The sequence below is a fragment of the Hypomesus transpacificus genome, unplaced genomic scaffold (assembly GCF_021917145.1).
Source record: "Hypomesus transpacificus isolate Combined female unplaced genomic scaffold, fHypTra1 scaffold_107, whole genome shotgun sequence".
In the NCBI taxonomy this organism is placed as follows: Eukaryota; Metazoa; Chordata; class Actinopteri; order Osmeriformes; family Osmeridae; genus Hypomesus; species Hypomesus transpacificus.
Genome location: NW_025813698.1, coordinates 752375 through 769603, shown reverse-complemented (window position 1 = coordinate 769603; position 17229 = coordinate 752375). Strand labels below are relative to the sequence as shown.

The 17229-nt window shown below is 50.5% G+C and overlaps 1 protein-coding gene across 1 annotated transcript; it reads right to left on the bottom strand.

The window, feature by feature from the left end:
* Positions 1-3535: 3535 nt before the first annotated feature.
* LOC124487887 (neuroligin-1-like) lies at positions 3536-15271 on the bottom strand. Its single transcript, XM_047050262.1, has 3 exons — positions 14893-15271; positions 3673-4741; positions 3536-3549 (listed from the first exon to the last, which is right to left on the bottom strand). The coding sequence occupies exons 2-3, from the start codon at positions 4196-4198 to the stop codon at positions 3536-3538; spliced, it is 540 nt and encodes a 179-aa protein (XP_046906218.1). The 5' UTR covers positions 4199-4741; positions 14893-15271.
* Positions 15272-17229: the final 1958 nt, after the last annotated feature.

The window sequence follows — 17229 nt, the reverse complement described above, 5'->3', positions numbered from 1 at the left end:
GCATGTGTGTGTGAGCGCGCGGATGTGTGTGTGTGTGTGACATGCAAATGTTTATTAACACCACAGCTATATTTTCAGTCCTCAGAAGAACAGCAAAAATGTTGTTCTATGCTGCAAGCAGTAAAATGTGTGAGAACATTTCCCTCCCTTCTCACTGGTCTATTATTGCCTTGTGTTAGCTTACTGCTTGTTCTCAATCATCGTTGAGGCAAATGGCCTCATGCATTACATAGTATAAGGACATTTTGGAAAGGTGCCATAAATAATGTCTGAGGCTCTGAAATTGAAACCACGGTTGGTAGAAGAAAAAAAAGCTGTTACTTTTCAGAGCAATATCTATGTTGTTTCAAAGGCCGTGTCTTAAATATGCATGAGAGCTTGCCATGAATTTCACCCACTGCAACAACGATATTTTATGAAAAATGAATAGTACAGAAAGGGCAATATTATGCTGCGCTTCATATTCGTAATGTTTTCTCTTTCAATAGCAAGCAACGGCGTATCATTTGAGCGTAGCGTAGCCTGTTGGTGACACTTCCAATTTCCTTTAAGAAAGCGTTTGGAAAAATAAGACACTAATTTATTTATTGTAATGCGGTCCCCATGAATATTTAAAAGAAGCTATCAGTACTGTCACCTTGGATTGCTATCGTATCTCTGGGGAGAAAGCTTTTAGCATTACAACAATGTGCTGTGTTCAGCCATCCCTTATTTCCCTGTAAATTAAAATACCATACAGTGTACTCAACATTTTCAGGCAGGAAAACTTTGCAGGGAGGGGGAGGATAAGGGGCGAGTTGAGCCTCCAAAGCAAGGTTAGGCTCATTCTCTATATTGTCGTCTCGGCACAATTGAAATCACAAGAGAGAAATCACGAGAGAGAGAGAAAGAGAGAGAGTTAGACGGTGGCCATTGCAGCTAAATTGCAGACTGATGCCTCACCTATTAAAGTCAGCTCCAAGCAACTAGCATACTTATTACTGCACACTCCCTGGCAGCTAATGAAGGGCATGTGGCTTCATACACAACACAATGAGAATAATGACACCATCGTCCTGGAATAGAGGCCCAGAGTCTCTCTCTCTCCCTCTACCTCTTCTCTCTCTGCCTACTGCAGGCTGCATCTCTCTCACCTCTCTCTCCCTCTCCTTTCTCTCTGCCTACTGTAGGCTGCCTCTCTCTCTCTCTCTCTCTCTCTCTCTCTCTCTCTCTCTCTCTCTCTCTCTCTCTCTCTCTCTCTCTCTCTCTCTCTCTCTCTCTCTCTCCTCTCTCTCTCTCTCTCTCTCTCTCTCTCTCTCTCTCTCAGCTCTCTTCACAGCCCTCTAATTCCCCCACTCACCACTTGATTTTCTCTCTTTCCGCACCTTGAATATCAAACCTCTCAGCCCACCTGAGGGAACTGCAACAATCGAAGGCACTCAGCACAAAGTACATGTGATTGTATTTCCAATTGCTAAGGGAGTCAATTTACTCAGGTTTTGTTGTGTAAAATTCCTGTGTCCCGTAAACACACGCACAACGACAAAACTAAAAGCATTTTCATAATACTGTAAACTTGCAACAACTGCCCAATACAACACACGTCTATGCACACCCACCCTCATATCTATCTAGGGTACCCATTGGGTGTTTGCAGACCAGACCCTGTAGCCAGTCAAATAGAACCATGGTCAGTCAGACAGAAGCCAGAGAAGACACACGGTACCCCAGGTCAGTAAGACAGAAGGCCAACATAACTTTATCTGTTGTTGTGCAGAGTCTCTCACTCTCTAGGGAGGTTAACTAAATAGGTCTGAGGCTGAAAACTTACTGGAGCTGTAAAAATCTATTCTTGCCTTGCCTGTGTGTGTGGAGGGGGAGCGGGGGGGGGGGGGGCAATGGATGTGTGTGTGGCCCAGAACCTCCCACAGGTACCCACTTCAACGACTACAAAACTGGGGCGAAGCCGAAAGAATGAAGAACAAGCAGGGGGGAGAAGAGAGGTGCGAGGGAACAGAAAAAGAGAGGGCGAGGAGGGAGGAAAACAGGTGGAGACGGGCGGGCGGAGCAGCGGAGCACGGGAGGTCGTGACATGGCGAGTTTCATCGAGGCAAAGAAAGAATAGAAGGAAGGAAGGAGGAGGTGTGGGATGTTTAATGAGTGATCCTCCTGTGTGCTGCCAGCAGGGCTGCATTAACACCCCCGGCCACATCAAGGACACTGTCACCACCAGCCCTCGGTATAATACACTACGGCTCTGCCAGGGAGGTGGGGGGGGGGGGGAGGTTGGGGAGAGAGAGAGAGAGAGAGAGAGAGAGAGAGAGAGAGAGATGAAGTGGGAGAGAGGGAGTGACAACAGACAATGGAGAGGGGGGGGGTTAAGACAGATTGGATGGAAGTGGGAGTGAGAAAGAGAGCGAGAGAGAAAGAGAGAGCGACAGAAAGAAAGAGATGGAGAGTGTAGAGCAGGAGGGAGGGAGGGAGCTCAGCAACGACATTATCTTGATGAAGCTGTGATCGATACAGCCAGAGCAAGCCAATGGAACACCGATCCTCTCCCTTTTAATAGAGATTAGGCCACGAGGGTTCAACCTGCCTCTCCTGCCACGCCACCACCATCGCTGTTAAACCCCTCACACGCGCCAACCATTACAGCGCACACCCTCACCTACGACCCCGGCCCCCGACAGCCAATCACTGCGTCCAACACAGCCCCCGGCAGCCAATCACGGCGTCCAACAGCCCTGGGAGCCAATCACTGCGTCCGACATGGCCCTGACAGCCAAATCCCAGGCATCCGAGATAGCCCTGGCAGCCAATCAGACAGGCTACTCACCGAGGGGCATGGGGAGAGGGTGTGTGGAGCTGGAGGCCAAACCACTTCCTCCATAGCCGTGTTCTCAGTGAAACATATTCCAGGTCATACATACCTCCTTGTCTACACATTTTCTTGCCGGGTTTCCTGGCACATTCCTTGGATATTCTCTTGACTGTGAAATGAATAGAAGACTAAAGAATAACATGGCGCTCTGTCACACACACACATCAGGAGCATGCATACAGCTCTGTCTGGCCTGACTAGGGGAGGGAGGGGGGGTCACACACACACACACACACTGGAGAGAGAGGCACACTCACACGCGCACACACACACACACTCATACACACACACGCACCCACACGCTTATGCATACACCCACATCCATGCATGCACATACACACACACACATATACTTTCATTGCCTCACTTCAGTGTTTATGAATCAGTTGATCAGTCAGACAGACAAACCGGTCAATGGTCCTTATCTACATCAGCCTTCGACGTGATGAGTTCTATTCATTGTGCCTGGACACAATGGACAGGTGATGAGCCCCTAGCAATCTGTCTGGGGGGGCGAGGGGGGGGGGGGGGGGTTCACCTGAAGGAACATTCTGTGGCAAGAGTAGAATGGAGGTCAATCACACACACGCACTCCCGTTCTCTCGAAACGCACACGCCCACCCACACGTAACCGTCACATGTAAAAGCAGTGGCATGCACAACAACATGCACAGGTCATGCTCTCCATCCTACAGATAGACAGGACAGGACACGGTGGAACATCTCTATCTATCAGGACAGAGGGAAGGGGGGGAGATTGGTTTCGCACTCCCTGACAGCCCCGAGGGCGGGGGGGGGGGGGGGGAACTCACCATCCTCAGTGGGGACATAGATGTTGAGGAAGAGGCAGTCTTCGCTCTGGTCCTGGACGTAGGAGGACACCACCTCCAGGCTGTTGGTGAACCAGACGGGCAGCATCACGTCCGGCAGGCGCCCCTCCACGATGGTCTGGGGGCACACGGGGGCGAACTGCGTGGCGTTGCGCACCTCCGGCCACGAGACGGGCGGCTCGGGGGGCTGGAAGCGCCTCTCGCCGGTGGGCGGGGCCGCGTACGGCACGCCCAGGAACTGGACCACGGGGCCCAGGATCTCGTTGTTGAGCTCCTTCTTGATGCCGCGCAGCTTCCCGTACACGGTGGTGACCACGGGGTCGGACTCGTCCAGTTTCTGGGCGGCGGAGGGCTGGAGGAGCTGCAGAGCCAGGCTGAGAGACCACAGGACCCAGATCAGGCCAGCCGGACCCCCTCGAAGCAGACCTCCACCCCTCCGCACCCCCGTAGCCCTCCTCCAGGCGGACGGCTCGCACGCCCCCCAACCCCCAGGCCCGCACTGGGCCATCCTGACTCCTCCCCTCGGCCTCCTAAGCAGCTCCCGGGTCCTGCTCCTACGCCACACCAGCGCACGCTCGAGACACACACACACTCGCGCACGCACGCACGCACACACACACTCACACGATCTCTCCGAAAAAGGACGCACGCTGGCGTGCTCCGGCTAGGCGCTAAACAGGCTAACGGCGGTGCTCCTCCTTAGATCCAGCGCGCGGCGAGGGGGGCGGTCCGGGATGAGCGGCGGCGGCGATGGGAGGGTGTGGGCGTGGCTGGGATCGACTCCCCATCGGGTTCACTCGGGCCGGGGCGCGGACGACGGCGATGACATCATCTGCACTCGCCCCGCGTTATTCCTCAGGCTGTGTCCTGACGACGATCCGATGTTCCATGGCGATGTGGAGAGGCGCGGCGTCGCTCGGCGTGGCGTTGCTAGGCCTGGTGTTGCTAGGCGTGGCGTCGCTGGGCTGGGTGTGGCGAGGGACGGTGATGGGAGAGAGAGGTCGCTGGTCTCTCAAGACCCTCAGTTCCAGGACAGACGGAGGACGACACCCTGCAGAAAACAACAACAACATCCATTAGTCTGGCTCTGGTCCAATCAAGGAGAACGCAGGAGAATCAGGAGCCTGTGATTGGCTGCTTGTCACACATTGTCAATCAACTGAATCAGATACCAAAATGGAGGATTAGCAACCCCTAAAAGAGAACCTATACTTTTTATTTATCTATGCTGGTTAACCAAGAGGAGTAAGGATTGTTTTTTTAAAGATAGTAATCAACAAACATGATGATCCGTTTTTTCATGTAATTATTTGACTTGGTGTTGATGGGGATACAAAGAGTAAACCCCTTCATGGGGACCTAGGGACTGTGGGCACTACGGGGACACAGGGACAGAGGCACACACAGGCAGGTACTGCAGGACTCGGTACTGCAGGACTCGTTTGTGCAGAAAAGTGTTCTTTCTGTCATGTTGGACTGAGAGTCACGTCAGATGTCAACATCAAACCACCATCTGCAGCGTCGCAGTTGGCTGAGCAAGCGGCAGATATGACTGGCTGAGAGAATCCCATTTAGCTAGACACAGTCTGGGGTGTCACACCTCTCACACACACACACACACACACAGTCAGGTCACCTGGCAGTTATGTGTATTAGAGCCAGTAATACAATATCTGTCAGCATCAGTAGAATTTAATTAAAATGTAAATGTTTCTCTGTGAGAATGTACAGTCATATATGTGTGTGTGTGTGTGTGTCCTGTTCTGTGAGTGCCGACAAGGCTGCTTTAAACATGTTTACCCAACGGGAAGAGTGACGTTAATTAGACAAATACACTCTGGCCGAATAACATTAGGCTGCTGCAGAGACACAAGACGAGGCGACAAGCCTAGACTCCATGTTGTCAAACCAGCTGACTACTTCAATATGATCTAAGGAGCATACTCCTCAACCTAGCTTGACACCAGATATACTCTTCTCTCTCACCATCTCTCTTCATTTTTCGTCATCTCTCCCCCTTTCATCGCTCTCCATCCCCCTCTCTCTCTCTCTCTCTCTCTCTCTCTCTCTCTCTCTCTCTCTCTCTCTCTCACACACATACACACACACAATCTCTTCCCATTTTTCTTCCCCTTCGTTTCTCTTCCCATCTCTCTCTTCCCCCACAATCCTACTCACACACACTTAATCTTTCTCTCTCTCTCCCTCTCTCATTTCCCCCATCTCTCTGTTCCCATCTCTCTCTCTATCTGTTTTCCTCTCTCCATCTCTCCCTCATTCGGGTTTATTTAGTTGAGACTAGCTAAATTTGGAGCCATTGCCTTAATGAGGGATGGGGCAGCATCGGAGTCAGTGGGTGGCCCTCCCCTGGTGAATACACTGACAGGCCAATTCAGAACAGCTATTCATTTGTCCCCAGCCAAGGTGCTGGCTGCTGCATCTCCCACTTCTAGACAAAAGAGGTTTATACCTCCCCCCCGCCACCTCTACCTCCCCCCCCCCCACCTCCACCTCCTAACAATGAACCGCTTGTTCTCTTTGGAACTGTAACGCCATACACAGCCAGGGAGCACGCACACACACACACACACACACAGGACACACACACACACACAGATGTGCAGGAACGCACATCAAATACAAATACAAACAAACAAATACACACACGCACTAGCCTACACCCCCCCGCTCAAACACAAACACACACACACACGTGCAGAATCACAACCGCACATCAACACACAGCAGTGGTGATAAACAGTAGCAGCAGCAGTACGGCAGGCCCGCCGCTCACGGGAGGGAAAGAGGGAAGGCTGTCAGCGTGTGTTGTACTGTACATCCTCTCGCACCGTTAGGTAAAGAGGGGGTGGGGGGGGGGGACACTGCTGGGATGATGAACTGATCCTAACGATCCAAAGCCCTCAGATGCGGAACATCCTCCACAGCAGAGCCTCCTAGAAGGGGCTGAGGAGCCTGGAAGCAGGTCTGCAGGGATGTGGGCAGGAGCACTTACGCTGGGAGAAGTTCAAACTCTTAATGGACTGTGTGTGTGTCTGTGTGTGTGTATGTACTATACGTGTGTGTGTGTGTGTGTGTGTGTGTGTGTGTGTGTGTGTGTGTGTGTGTGTGTGTGTGTGCGTACACAGATGAGGCCTGGGTCAGACATTAAGTGTACCTGATCCCTGTCACAGCTCAGCTTATGGTCATATTTCTACTCGTACTTTACGGCCAAACATAGCCTTTCTGGCTTTACTGTCCAGCGCCGAATGCCAAATTGTTCTTAAAAAAAACAGCATCTATTGACAAGACTGTACAAATGATATGCACCCAAACAAATGCAAAGGAGCTCCGAGCCCTCCGGAATAATTAGGCAAACGGATCAACAGAGGGATGGAATGAAAGGCCCGTGGGCTGCATTGATTGGGAGCAGCATTGTTAATGAGACTATAAAAATTGCTGTGAGCTTTTTACTACGAGAGGGGGGGGGGGGGGGGGGGGGGGGGGGGGAAGGAAAAACTGCACCCAGGACCGCGCCTGCCGACATGGCCATCTTTGTGAGCAGCCAAGACCCAAGTGCTCAGAGCGGGGGCCCCAGGAGCCAGGAGAGGGCTGGACCCAGGACTGCTGCTGCTCTGGCCAGCGCAGAGTGCTGTGGTGGGGGAGGGGGCTGGACCCAGGACTGCTGCTGCTCTGGCCAGCGCAGAGTGCTGTGGTGGGGGAGGGGGCTGGACCCAGGACTGCTGCTGCTCTGGCCAGCGCAGAGTGCTGTGGTGGGGGAGAGGGCTGGACCCAGGACTGCTGCTGCTCTGGCCAGCGCAGAGTGCTGTGGTGGGGGAGAGGGCTGGACCCAGGACTGCTGCTGCTCTGGCCAGCGCAGAGTGCTGTGGTGGGGGAGGGGGCTGGACCCAGGACTGCTGCTGCTCTGGCCAGCGCAGAGTGCTGTGGTGGGGGAGGGGGCTGGACCCAGGACTGCTGCTGCTCTGGCCAGCGCAGAGTGCTGTGGTGGGGGAGGGGGCTGGACCCAGGACTGCTGCTGCTCTGGCCAGCGCAGAGTGCTGTGGTGGGGGAGGGGGCTGGACCCAGGACTGCTGCTGCTCTGGCCAGCGCAGAGTGCTGTGGTGGGGGGGGGGGGCTGGACCCAGGACTGCTGCTGCTCTGGCCAGCGCAGAGTGCTGTGGTGGGGGGGGGGGCTAGACCCAGGACTGCTGCTGCTCTGGCCAGCGCAGAGTGCTGTGGTGGGGGAGGGGGCTGGACCCAGGACTGCTGCTGCTCTGGCCAGCGCAGAGTGCTGTGGTGGGGGAGGGGGCTGGACCCAGGACTGCTGCTGCTCTGGCCAGCGCAGAGTGCTGTGGTGGGGGGGGGGGGGATTGGCTAGTTAGGGCTGATGTGTCGGGGGATTGGCCAGAGGGGCAGAGGCGGCAGAATCTCACTGGTGCAAAGTTTGGCCACATTGTTGTCGTGCACTGACAGAGATTAAGTGGGGGAGAGATGAGTGAGTGTGTGTGTAAGAGATTGTGTGTGTGTGTGTGTTTGGAGGATAATACCCCAGTGCCCTTTTTCATCTGTGTGACAATCTAACTAAGTTGGATTCTCAGATTACTCGTGTGTGTGTGTGCAGAAAATACACACACCCACAATAATCCTCCTTTCCATACATAGAACAATATGTTTTACGACGTATCTTCAATCAATCTTTTTTTCAGCACTGAAAATGACACCGTTATTCCTTCTCGATGCCGTCTCCTCCTCAAAGGGGTGAAGCCTGTTCCCACTTTCCCTCCCATTTCCATGCTTTTTGCCCGTGATTAAACTCCTCCAGGTGTTGAGAGCAAATTTCACACGTGGCCAGGATATCCATTTAACAAATCCTTCGGAAATCCCCTGCCTAAGACGCTAGCGTAATGAGCTCAGCAGATCAAGCATTAACAGTCTGCAGGAAACCAGCCTTGCCTTTCCACTACTGAAGGACTTCTTCACTCCTCTTCATCCTCCTCTTCCTCCTCCTCCACTCAGCCAGGTGTCGCCAACGTTGGATCAATTCCGTCTTCGCGTTGTTGTTTTTGTGATTTGCATAGTTGGTAAACAACTCACTCCCCCCCCCCCCCACCTCCCCCCCGTAGGGAGTGCTCCCTGTGTGAGGACAATCACCATGGCGCCCCCAGACCGTGATCTAACCAGCTCTCTGCGTCGTGCAACAGAGGGGGTTCGGTGACTGCTGTGGGGGAGGGAGGGGGGGGGGATAGCCCCCATCCTCTAGGGCTGTGGCCACACTAACAGACTGCGTGATCGAGGGTCTTTCTGAAACAGGCCTCGGTATTTCCGCGTCTAAGAATGCTATTTATGAAAGCAAGCCGACCTTGAAGATAAACCCGTTTGTGAGTTCTGATCAGGTGCTTTATTGAAAAGCTGCTGGTTTTACTTCCCCCCACCCCCCCCCCCAGTTGCCTAGGGAACACCCAATAACAAACCTAGCCTCATATACTGACAGAAGTAGATAGAGGCAATTCCTCTGAAGGAGCACATGTACTCACATGCACTGACAGTCAGGGACAGTCTAGAGCTGATGCATTTAAGCACTGATAAGCCTAAAGGATTACTGAAAGCTACAGAAAAGAGAGGAGTAAGGGGAGAAGAGAGGATGATGGAGGAGTAAGAATAAGAAGAGAGGAGAAGGGAGGAGAGAGAAGAGAGCAGAAGGGAGGAGAGAAGGGAGGAGAGGAGAGAGAGAGAGAGAGAGAGAGAGAGAGAGAGAGAGAGAGAGAGAGAGAGAAGAAAGCAAAAGGAAGAAGAGGAGAAGGGAGGAGAGAGGAGAAGGGAGAAGAGAGGAGAAGGGAGAAAAGAAGCATCTCGGAAACCAGCTGACCAGAAAAAGTGGAGGAAGGGGGGGCAGGGTAATAATAAAGTTTGCCCCCCCCCCATACCCCTCTCCAGGCCCGGGGGAGCACTTGGACGGGCCCCCGATTATATCAAGGTGCCGTGCGCGGGAAACAAACGGCCTATTATTTTAGCAGGGCCTGTCAGCCTTTGAGAATGTGGGGGCAGAGGGGGAGTTATGACCGCAGTCAGTCAGCTGCACAAACATTCCATCAGCCCTGTGCTTCCGCCCCACACTGGCTCGCCGCTCACCTTCCTGATCTCATCTACCCAACGCCGCCGCCGCCGCCGCTAGGGCTTCTGGGTAATTTATCGTCGAGGGGCTTATGACTATTTCAGTGGCTGTGCTTAGCTTGCAGGTCTGCTGTGGGGCATGGGGAGGTTTGGGAAAACGTGGGGGGGGGAGAGAAAGAGAGAGAGAGAGAGAGAGAGAGAGAGAGAGAGAGAGAGAGAGAGAGAGAGAGAGAGAGAGAGAGAGAGAGAGAGAGAGAGAGAGAGAGAGAGAGAGAGAGAGAGAGAGAGAGAGAGAGAGAGAGAAGAAAGTCATAATGGATTAAGTAGAAGGGGACAACCCCTCTTCCTCCTTTTGATTCTCATCCTCTTGCGCCTCGTCCGCCTTCCTCCCCCCCCCCCCCTCATCCTCGTCCGTCTCCTCCTCATCCTCCAGGCTCATTCATAATGGAGAAGGAGTTTGGCACCGGGGCCATTGTAAGATGCCTGTGGCAGGATATCTCAGCTGGGGAAGTGTGAGTGGCTGGACCGGGCCGAGGCGTTGTTGCTGAGGCTGAAGACAGAGGACAGACTGACTCAACCCCCCCTACGCCCTACTGAACACCCGGGCACAGATCTGAGGAGGAGTGACAGGTGTAAGCAATGTGGTGATCGCTTCAACTTGCCCTCTGATTGCCTGGGTGAGGAAGCCGCAATGTTGCTTTTGCCCATCCTATCAACTCTGATCTTCAGAAGACTGCGGGACATGAGAGGCTTTAGGAGTCAGAATTCCCAGGCCTGGGATTTAAGGCCTGACAAATCTAACACAGAAAAGTAGAACCTTAGAGACTGAACCACAATACCACGACTCAGACAGAATGTCAATACCTGACAAAGCTAGTGAAAACCTAAAACTAAAATGTCGATAGCACATTGCATACTCACTCACGGTAGTAGCAGTAATGGTTGCTAGAACAAGTACAATAACAACCGTAGCTGGTAGCAAACAGCTACATATGAATCTGGGCTAATGACAAGGCTAAATTCCAAGATGGAGGTTATTCGGTGCTAAAATCACAGTGACGGTTGCTTTCTCTCCTGCCCTGTCATTTCACATCACGTCTGCTAGCTCCCCTGAGCTCTGGAATCTGTGGAACACAAGAGGGAGTTAAACTGTAGCTATGGGCCTGGAGCGCTTCACACTACACACATACACACAAAACTACAACCATGCCCAGAATGCACACACACACACACACCCACAAGTACAAACGCACACACGTGGTGCCAAGTGTTGCGCGTACACCCACACAAACCCTCTTTCTCTCTCTTACCCACCCACCCACACACACCCACATACACGCCCGCAGCCCCTGCTGGAGTGATGAGGTGCATGACGACAGGACTGACGTGGTGGTTCATTAGGAAACTCTCAGCTCCCGTCTGCCCCAAACGGCGAACGGCAGCGGCCTTTGATGTCTGAAACGCGCGCGGACACGACACACGTACCACGCAAAAAAGCCGAAAGGAATGTGCAAGCCGCCTCGACTCCCGATCCACCTCGAAATAACCCGGGATCCCAACCCCTGCTGCAGTGCTGTCCACCACGATCCCCCCCCCCACACACCACCACCACAGCTGCCCTGCACACTGAGGGCACTCACTTCATCTGGGTCAGACGCACCAAGAGGAGGGGGAGGTTAAGAGAGGAGGAGGGAGAGGAGGAAGTGGTCAACGGTTAGGAGGAGGAACAGGTTAGGGGGTCAGGATGAAGAGGAGATGAGAGGGAGGAGGTTAGGGGTGACCAGGAGGAGAGGTTAGGGGTGAGGAGGGGGGATTTTTTGTTGCTTTGGTTCATTTTAAATTCATCCATAGATTTAAAAGATTTTCAGTTTCACAGTCCTTCCTTAATCCAATGTGGCCTTGTAGGCAGTCAATGATGCACCTGCAGAACACTGTAATTCCACCACCCTGTAATTACATGCACTAGAGTTTTCACACTATCTGTTCAGCTCCATCCTCCAGTGTACAGGCGTGGGAGGCTGGCTTCTGGGTTTTTTGTTGTTTTCCCTTTATGCCTGGTTTACCTAGCGGACATTTTGTCCCTGGTTGCCAGGAAGGTCAGTAGTGAAGCACCAGGTCGGCGTGAATCTGGTAGAGATTGTAATGGGCTTCCAGCCTCTTCATCCTTTGCTCGGCTGCTTCCAGCCTGGACTCACACCCAGAGTAACAACAGCATTGCTGCCTCCCTCTGCAGGTTCAACACACAAGGGCCAGGCGGGGGCCTGCCTGCGTGGGGAAACTCATTATCATACCTGTTGGAAAATGATCAGCTAACTTATTTGATTACATCGCATGCGTTACGGGGCATCTCTCTCTCTCTCTCTCTCTCTCTCTCTCTCTGTGTCTCTCTCTCTGTCTCTCTCTCTGTCTCTCTCTTGCATTCCCATTATCACTCTCTCCCTGTCCCTCTCCTACTGGGCTAGTCGAGTCTTCAGGCTCCATTTTACCAGCAGAGCTCTGAGCCACGGGCTTACATATCAAAGCTGTTATTAGCCTGTGGGTTTGAGCTGGTGTGCTGAGCGATCCAGACTCGAGTGTCATGGAGGACAGGGCCTGACAACAAGAGGAGAGGAGTCATGAAACCAGGGGCTTGGGCTCCCTTTGTGCCCTCTCTCTCTCTCTCCCCCCCCCCCCATCTTCTCCCCTCTCTTTCTCTATACCCTCTCTCCCTTTCGTTCGTTCGTTCGTCCGCCCTCTCCCCCATCTCCCTCTCTCACACACACACAAACACATAACCCTACAACTTCAGGACTCCAATCGATTGGCTGTCAAGCCAGCTGTGGGGGAAGCTGGGAAATGAAGTGTTGAGGGTGTTGGGATCGTGCGAGGCACACAGAAAAGGTAGGTGAGCACAGACGTGCGGACACAAAAGAGGTTTTCGCACGGGCGTCAGTCACCCACACACTCAGCGCTCTCTACCATCCTCCTGTGGTTACCAGACTTAGAAAGAGTGGTAGACTAAGGTGTTACCTTCATCATAAAGAGAGCATTCAAAAGAGTTGACTGAAAAGTCATAGAATTCTTTATCTGCTTTGTCAATGACGTTAACATGTGAAGGATGTACAACCACACTCAACCAAGATGTGTTCAATGCCCATGGAGTACTTACATCTCTCCAACACTAACTTGAGAACTGTCAGACCTTCAAAAGGTTAGTCAAGAACGCTGTCAACACACTTCTCACTCGACATTACTTTGGCAAAGTCAACAAATTCCTGAAGCACTGATATAATGGTGGAAATTGGAATAAAACATGCCTCTTCACAATCCTGTGTACTTCTACCAGTAGGCTTATCCGTTGTGTCCATCCACCAAAAGGCGCGTGACGGGTCGCACATATTGGCACGGATTGAATATGAATGTAACCAGGTACAACAACGAACTGTCACAAACAGCTGTCATGTCCGGCTTGTAAAATCTGCTCGTGTTATTCATCAATAACGTACTAAAACAACAGGATCACCGAGAGACCTCCATAATTTATGAACTAGCTCCCTCACATGTACGGAACTGGTAGCTGGAGTCGGGTCTCAAAAGGGTAGACGGTGCTGTAGCAGTTACCATCTCGACGAACGTCGAGGCTCGAGGCTCCATGGGCACGCGGGCTTATGTAATAGCCTGCCAGTTTATGTTTGGTAAATGTAGAGGAATAAGTGTGATGCTGTTTATAATATTCTGAAATACAGTTTTCTGTGTGATTGCTTTTAAATAATGTCCAACCAAAAAGCAGAATTGTAATCGGTGCGCAATTGTCTATTTAATTGGTAAATCTCAATCAGGGTCTGTTCTGCCAAATAGAGTCAATAGTTGCACATCAAAATGTCCTTATTGTATGGTTGCTTGAGAGTTTCGCTTTAGGGCATCTTTGGGGGGTATAGCTAAATCATGTCTGATTCAACATAGAAACACACTGTAGTCTCCCCCTCGTGTCTGTGAAACTGTGAGGCTCATCAGTAGCTGATTCATAGAGAGCCCACGTATGTGGTGTCAGTCATCTTTGGCTTCAAAAAGCCAGAATCATACAGTTGACATGCCTATTAAACTGCATTGAAACGCGAATTTTCCATGATCACCGATAGGCCTAAAACCAGGCTATCAGATCCAAAACAAAGCCTAATAATATGTTTGTAGTTTTTTTTTATTTCAACTAAGGTAGGCTAGATCTTAGCGGTTTTAAGAGAATGACAAAATTGCTCGCATTTATTCACCCAGAGTAGGTTTCAATAATGTTCCAACTTTCCTTCTGGCTGCTTTATCAACTAAATTGAACTGAGTTGCCATCACTTATATAGCTAAATCAGCATTATCAGTAGAAGTGTTTCTGTCTGTCGATATCATTAACGGTCGCTCGTTTAGCATGCGCAACGAAATACATTCAGGACATTTGAATCGGTGACGTTTTTATTCTTATTCGGCAGTCAATTAATATCAAATAATTTGTCTAATTATATTCAATCAAGTCTGTTGAGAATTGATTTTCTATTCTCGAGTGGAGATGATGTTCCATTAGGATGAATTACTGCCACTGTATCGGTTGGGGTTAACTCCGTTCGAAGGCTGCAGGTGGGGAGTGAATGAGTAGAGATTTGGACTTCTGCACCAGGCCACACCACATCGGCACCATATTGGTACAATAGTATAGTAAAACATTAAATACGATACATACACACGTCATTAATGAATCCACTAAAGATTGTAGGTTGCACCTCTAAATCATTCCAACAGACTGCAAGACAATATAACAAAATCGGGTGGTGGTGGAGGGGTGGGGGGGAGGGGGGTCAAAGTCGAATGTGCGACATTTTATCTTGATATCATGTACTGTACATTCCTCAAACTGGTTAAGTAGATTACCATAATGCAAGACGCAATCAAATCAAATGTTTCTAATTAATACAAACTTGTCTTCTCTCTATTTTCTCGGCATCCGACGATTTTTGGTGATATAACGTGAGACACACATGAACATTATGCTTTGATTAAATAGACACAAGCTCAGACATTGCAAGTTTTTACATATACTTTTAGGACTGTAGACTGAGCCGACATATTTACCATTAGTTTACGGTTGGGTAGGCTATCCGCTATCCCCACTCGTTTTCACCTTAGACAGTCCTCGGTTCCATGTCCCGTTATGACCAAGTGCAATACTCAGTCCAAAGCATTCCCAAAAATTCCAAGTCTTGCCAAGGGAAAAAAATACTTGTTAGACTACTTCAGAGGTTAGAAACTCGCCTGTTCATACTTCGTATTTATTTAATTCCAAAATTTAGCCGACGGGAGAGCAAATTAAGGGTCCCCCCTATTGAATGACAGTTTTTAATCCAAACTGATTTTTTTCATCAGAAACGACCATTGGCTCGTTGTCCGTCGCATACTCCTCTTAATCTCCACTACAACAATCAGAAAGAATAGTCGTGCTTTTTTCATCCGCTCCTCACGATTTAGGATGCGCTTGCTGGATAAAATGCCGAGCTCTCCTCTTGTCCCTGCTATCGAGGATGAGTTGGTCGAAAAATGGAGCAAAGGTACGCCTAGTGGTCTTAGAAGGAACTCCAACATAACTGTCTAAATGTCTTTAAAGAGACATAGATTATTTGTTTCTACCTATCAGACGCCTCTTCATATTCCCCTATATTTGGTCCAGATTTTGGCTAAATTGCCCTCTTGACGGCGCGGCATCAACCGTCGGAGTAGTCGGTTCTGTTGAGTGTAGGCTATAACGAAAGCTCATCTCCACAACTTAACGTTTTGAGTCTTCCCATAGCCCTTGTGGGACAAATCATAGTCCCACCTGGGGTCTGATCACATTTTAAATCTAGCACACTGACAGCACGTGAAGCAATCATCTAAATCGGCGGAACATTCAAATAGTCTATCGCTGTCACAACATGGCTACACATAAGGCTCAGGGACTGCTAAACGATTTCAACCCTTCTGAATTAGTTGTTGGATAATCTTAGAAGACAATCTGCCGAAAAACTTAAATTACAATCTTTCATAAAACGTACATGGTCTGTACGGTGATGTGTCTGTACATGTGTGTGATTGTAAAGTATCGCTGCGCCCTTGATATGGCTCAGACACTACTACAACATTTCAGGTGATATTGCAGCCTTGCCAGATACCTGAATAATGAGTGCAAGACACAGCTCCCAACTCCACCAGGGTTGCCATAACAACCAGGTTGTTGTCCGATTAGTCACCCCACTAACAGATGCTTTCGAAGATTCTCCCAGGGCTCTTGGCAACCATTTTCTCCTTGATCCTCCTGTCACCAGCGAGAGAGACCCATTCAGCCCATATTCCTTTATGTCTGTCACACATTTCCTCCTAGTGACACGAGACCCACGATGGTTGAAGTGTCTCTTTATTCGAAGGCTGCATTTCAATCAGTTGTAATGGCGTTCTCACCTTTCCCTCGCCTTCAGGTCTACTCTGTCTGGTTGGGGCAGGACAAGTTAACTCTGGGCCATGAACTCTGACTTCCTAGTCCTCCACCCTTGACAGTTGTCAGTGCACATGCACACGGTAGCATTGTCCAATAGGAACAGCTACAGCACCGTAACGTAGCGCTGTAACAACGTGTGTCTTTAGACTACCGACAAGAAGGGAACGAAACACAGCCAAGGTTTCCCCAAATCAAAAGAACGACCGTAGACGTTGCAGTCACTTTGTAGAGAACGATGAACATGAAATCAGGACTGCGACGAGAAGCCTTTTTACTTAACCAAGGTTAAAGCACCGGACGTCGCCTCGATATTTAAAGTGAGATGATCCACTGTCAAAGGAAAGAAAAAAGCCAGAGGCATTATGGGTCTTCCTTGTTCAGTGTCACAGTGACTTAAATCCCGTCATGAATACTGCATGTTCTAATTGACGTGCTCTATTGCCATCAGAGACTAGCTGCAGATGGGTGGCATGCTGGTTCCCTAACGTGCTTCCCCTCAAAACGGGATGCTTCCGGGTGGTTAGCGGGGCACGGTTGCTCTGACTGGAAACATGACTCACCTCGCCATGACTATCCATCTCACAGTCCCTCTCAACGTTCAGCTGCTGTAGTGCTTTGGGACACCTGTTACCAGATCACTTCTCAAACCTGGGTTGAATGAAAAGAAATTTCAGGCTATTAAGAATTTGAGGAGGGGCATTAAAGCTCTCGACGTAGGTCCTCATGTTCCTTCCTGGGTTCCGAGAGACTTGGCTCTAATGTGTTGGCATAAGCCGACTGGAGCTCAGATAGTTGACATGGGTGTCACACAGGTCATTGACTCTGACATTCTCTCAGTCTCAGTATCTCTCTCTCTCTTTCTCTACTCTCTCTCCAATCCATCTTTCTCAGTCTCTCTTCATTCTCCCCCCTCCCCCTCCACCTTCCCCTCTCTCTCCCTC

What these genes read in the sequence shown, in the direction of transcription:
- LOC124487887 (XM_047050262.1), bottom strand. Translation starts at nt 4,198, where the DNA reads ATGGCCCAGTGCGGGCCTGGGGGTTGGGGGGCGTGCGAGCCGTCCGCC.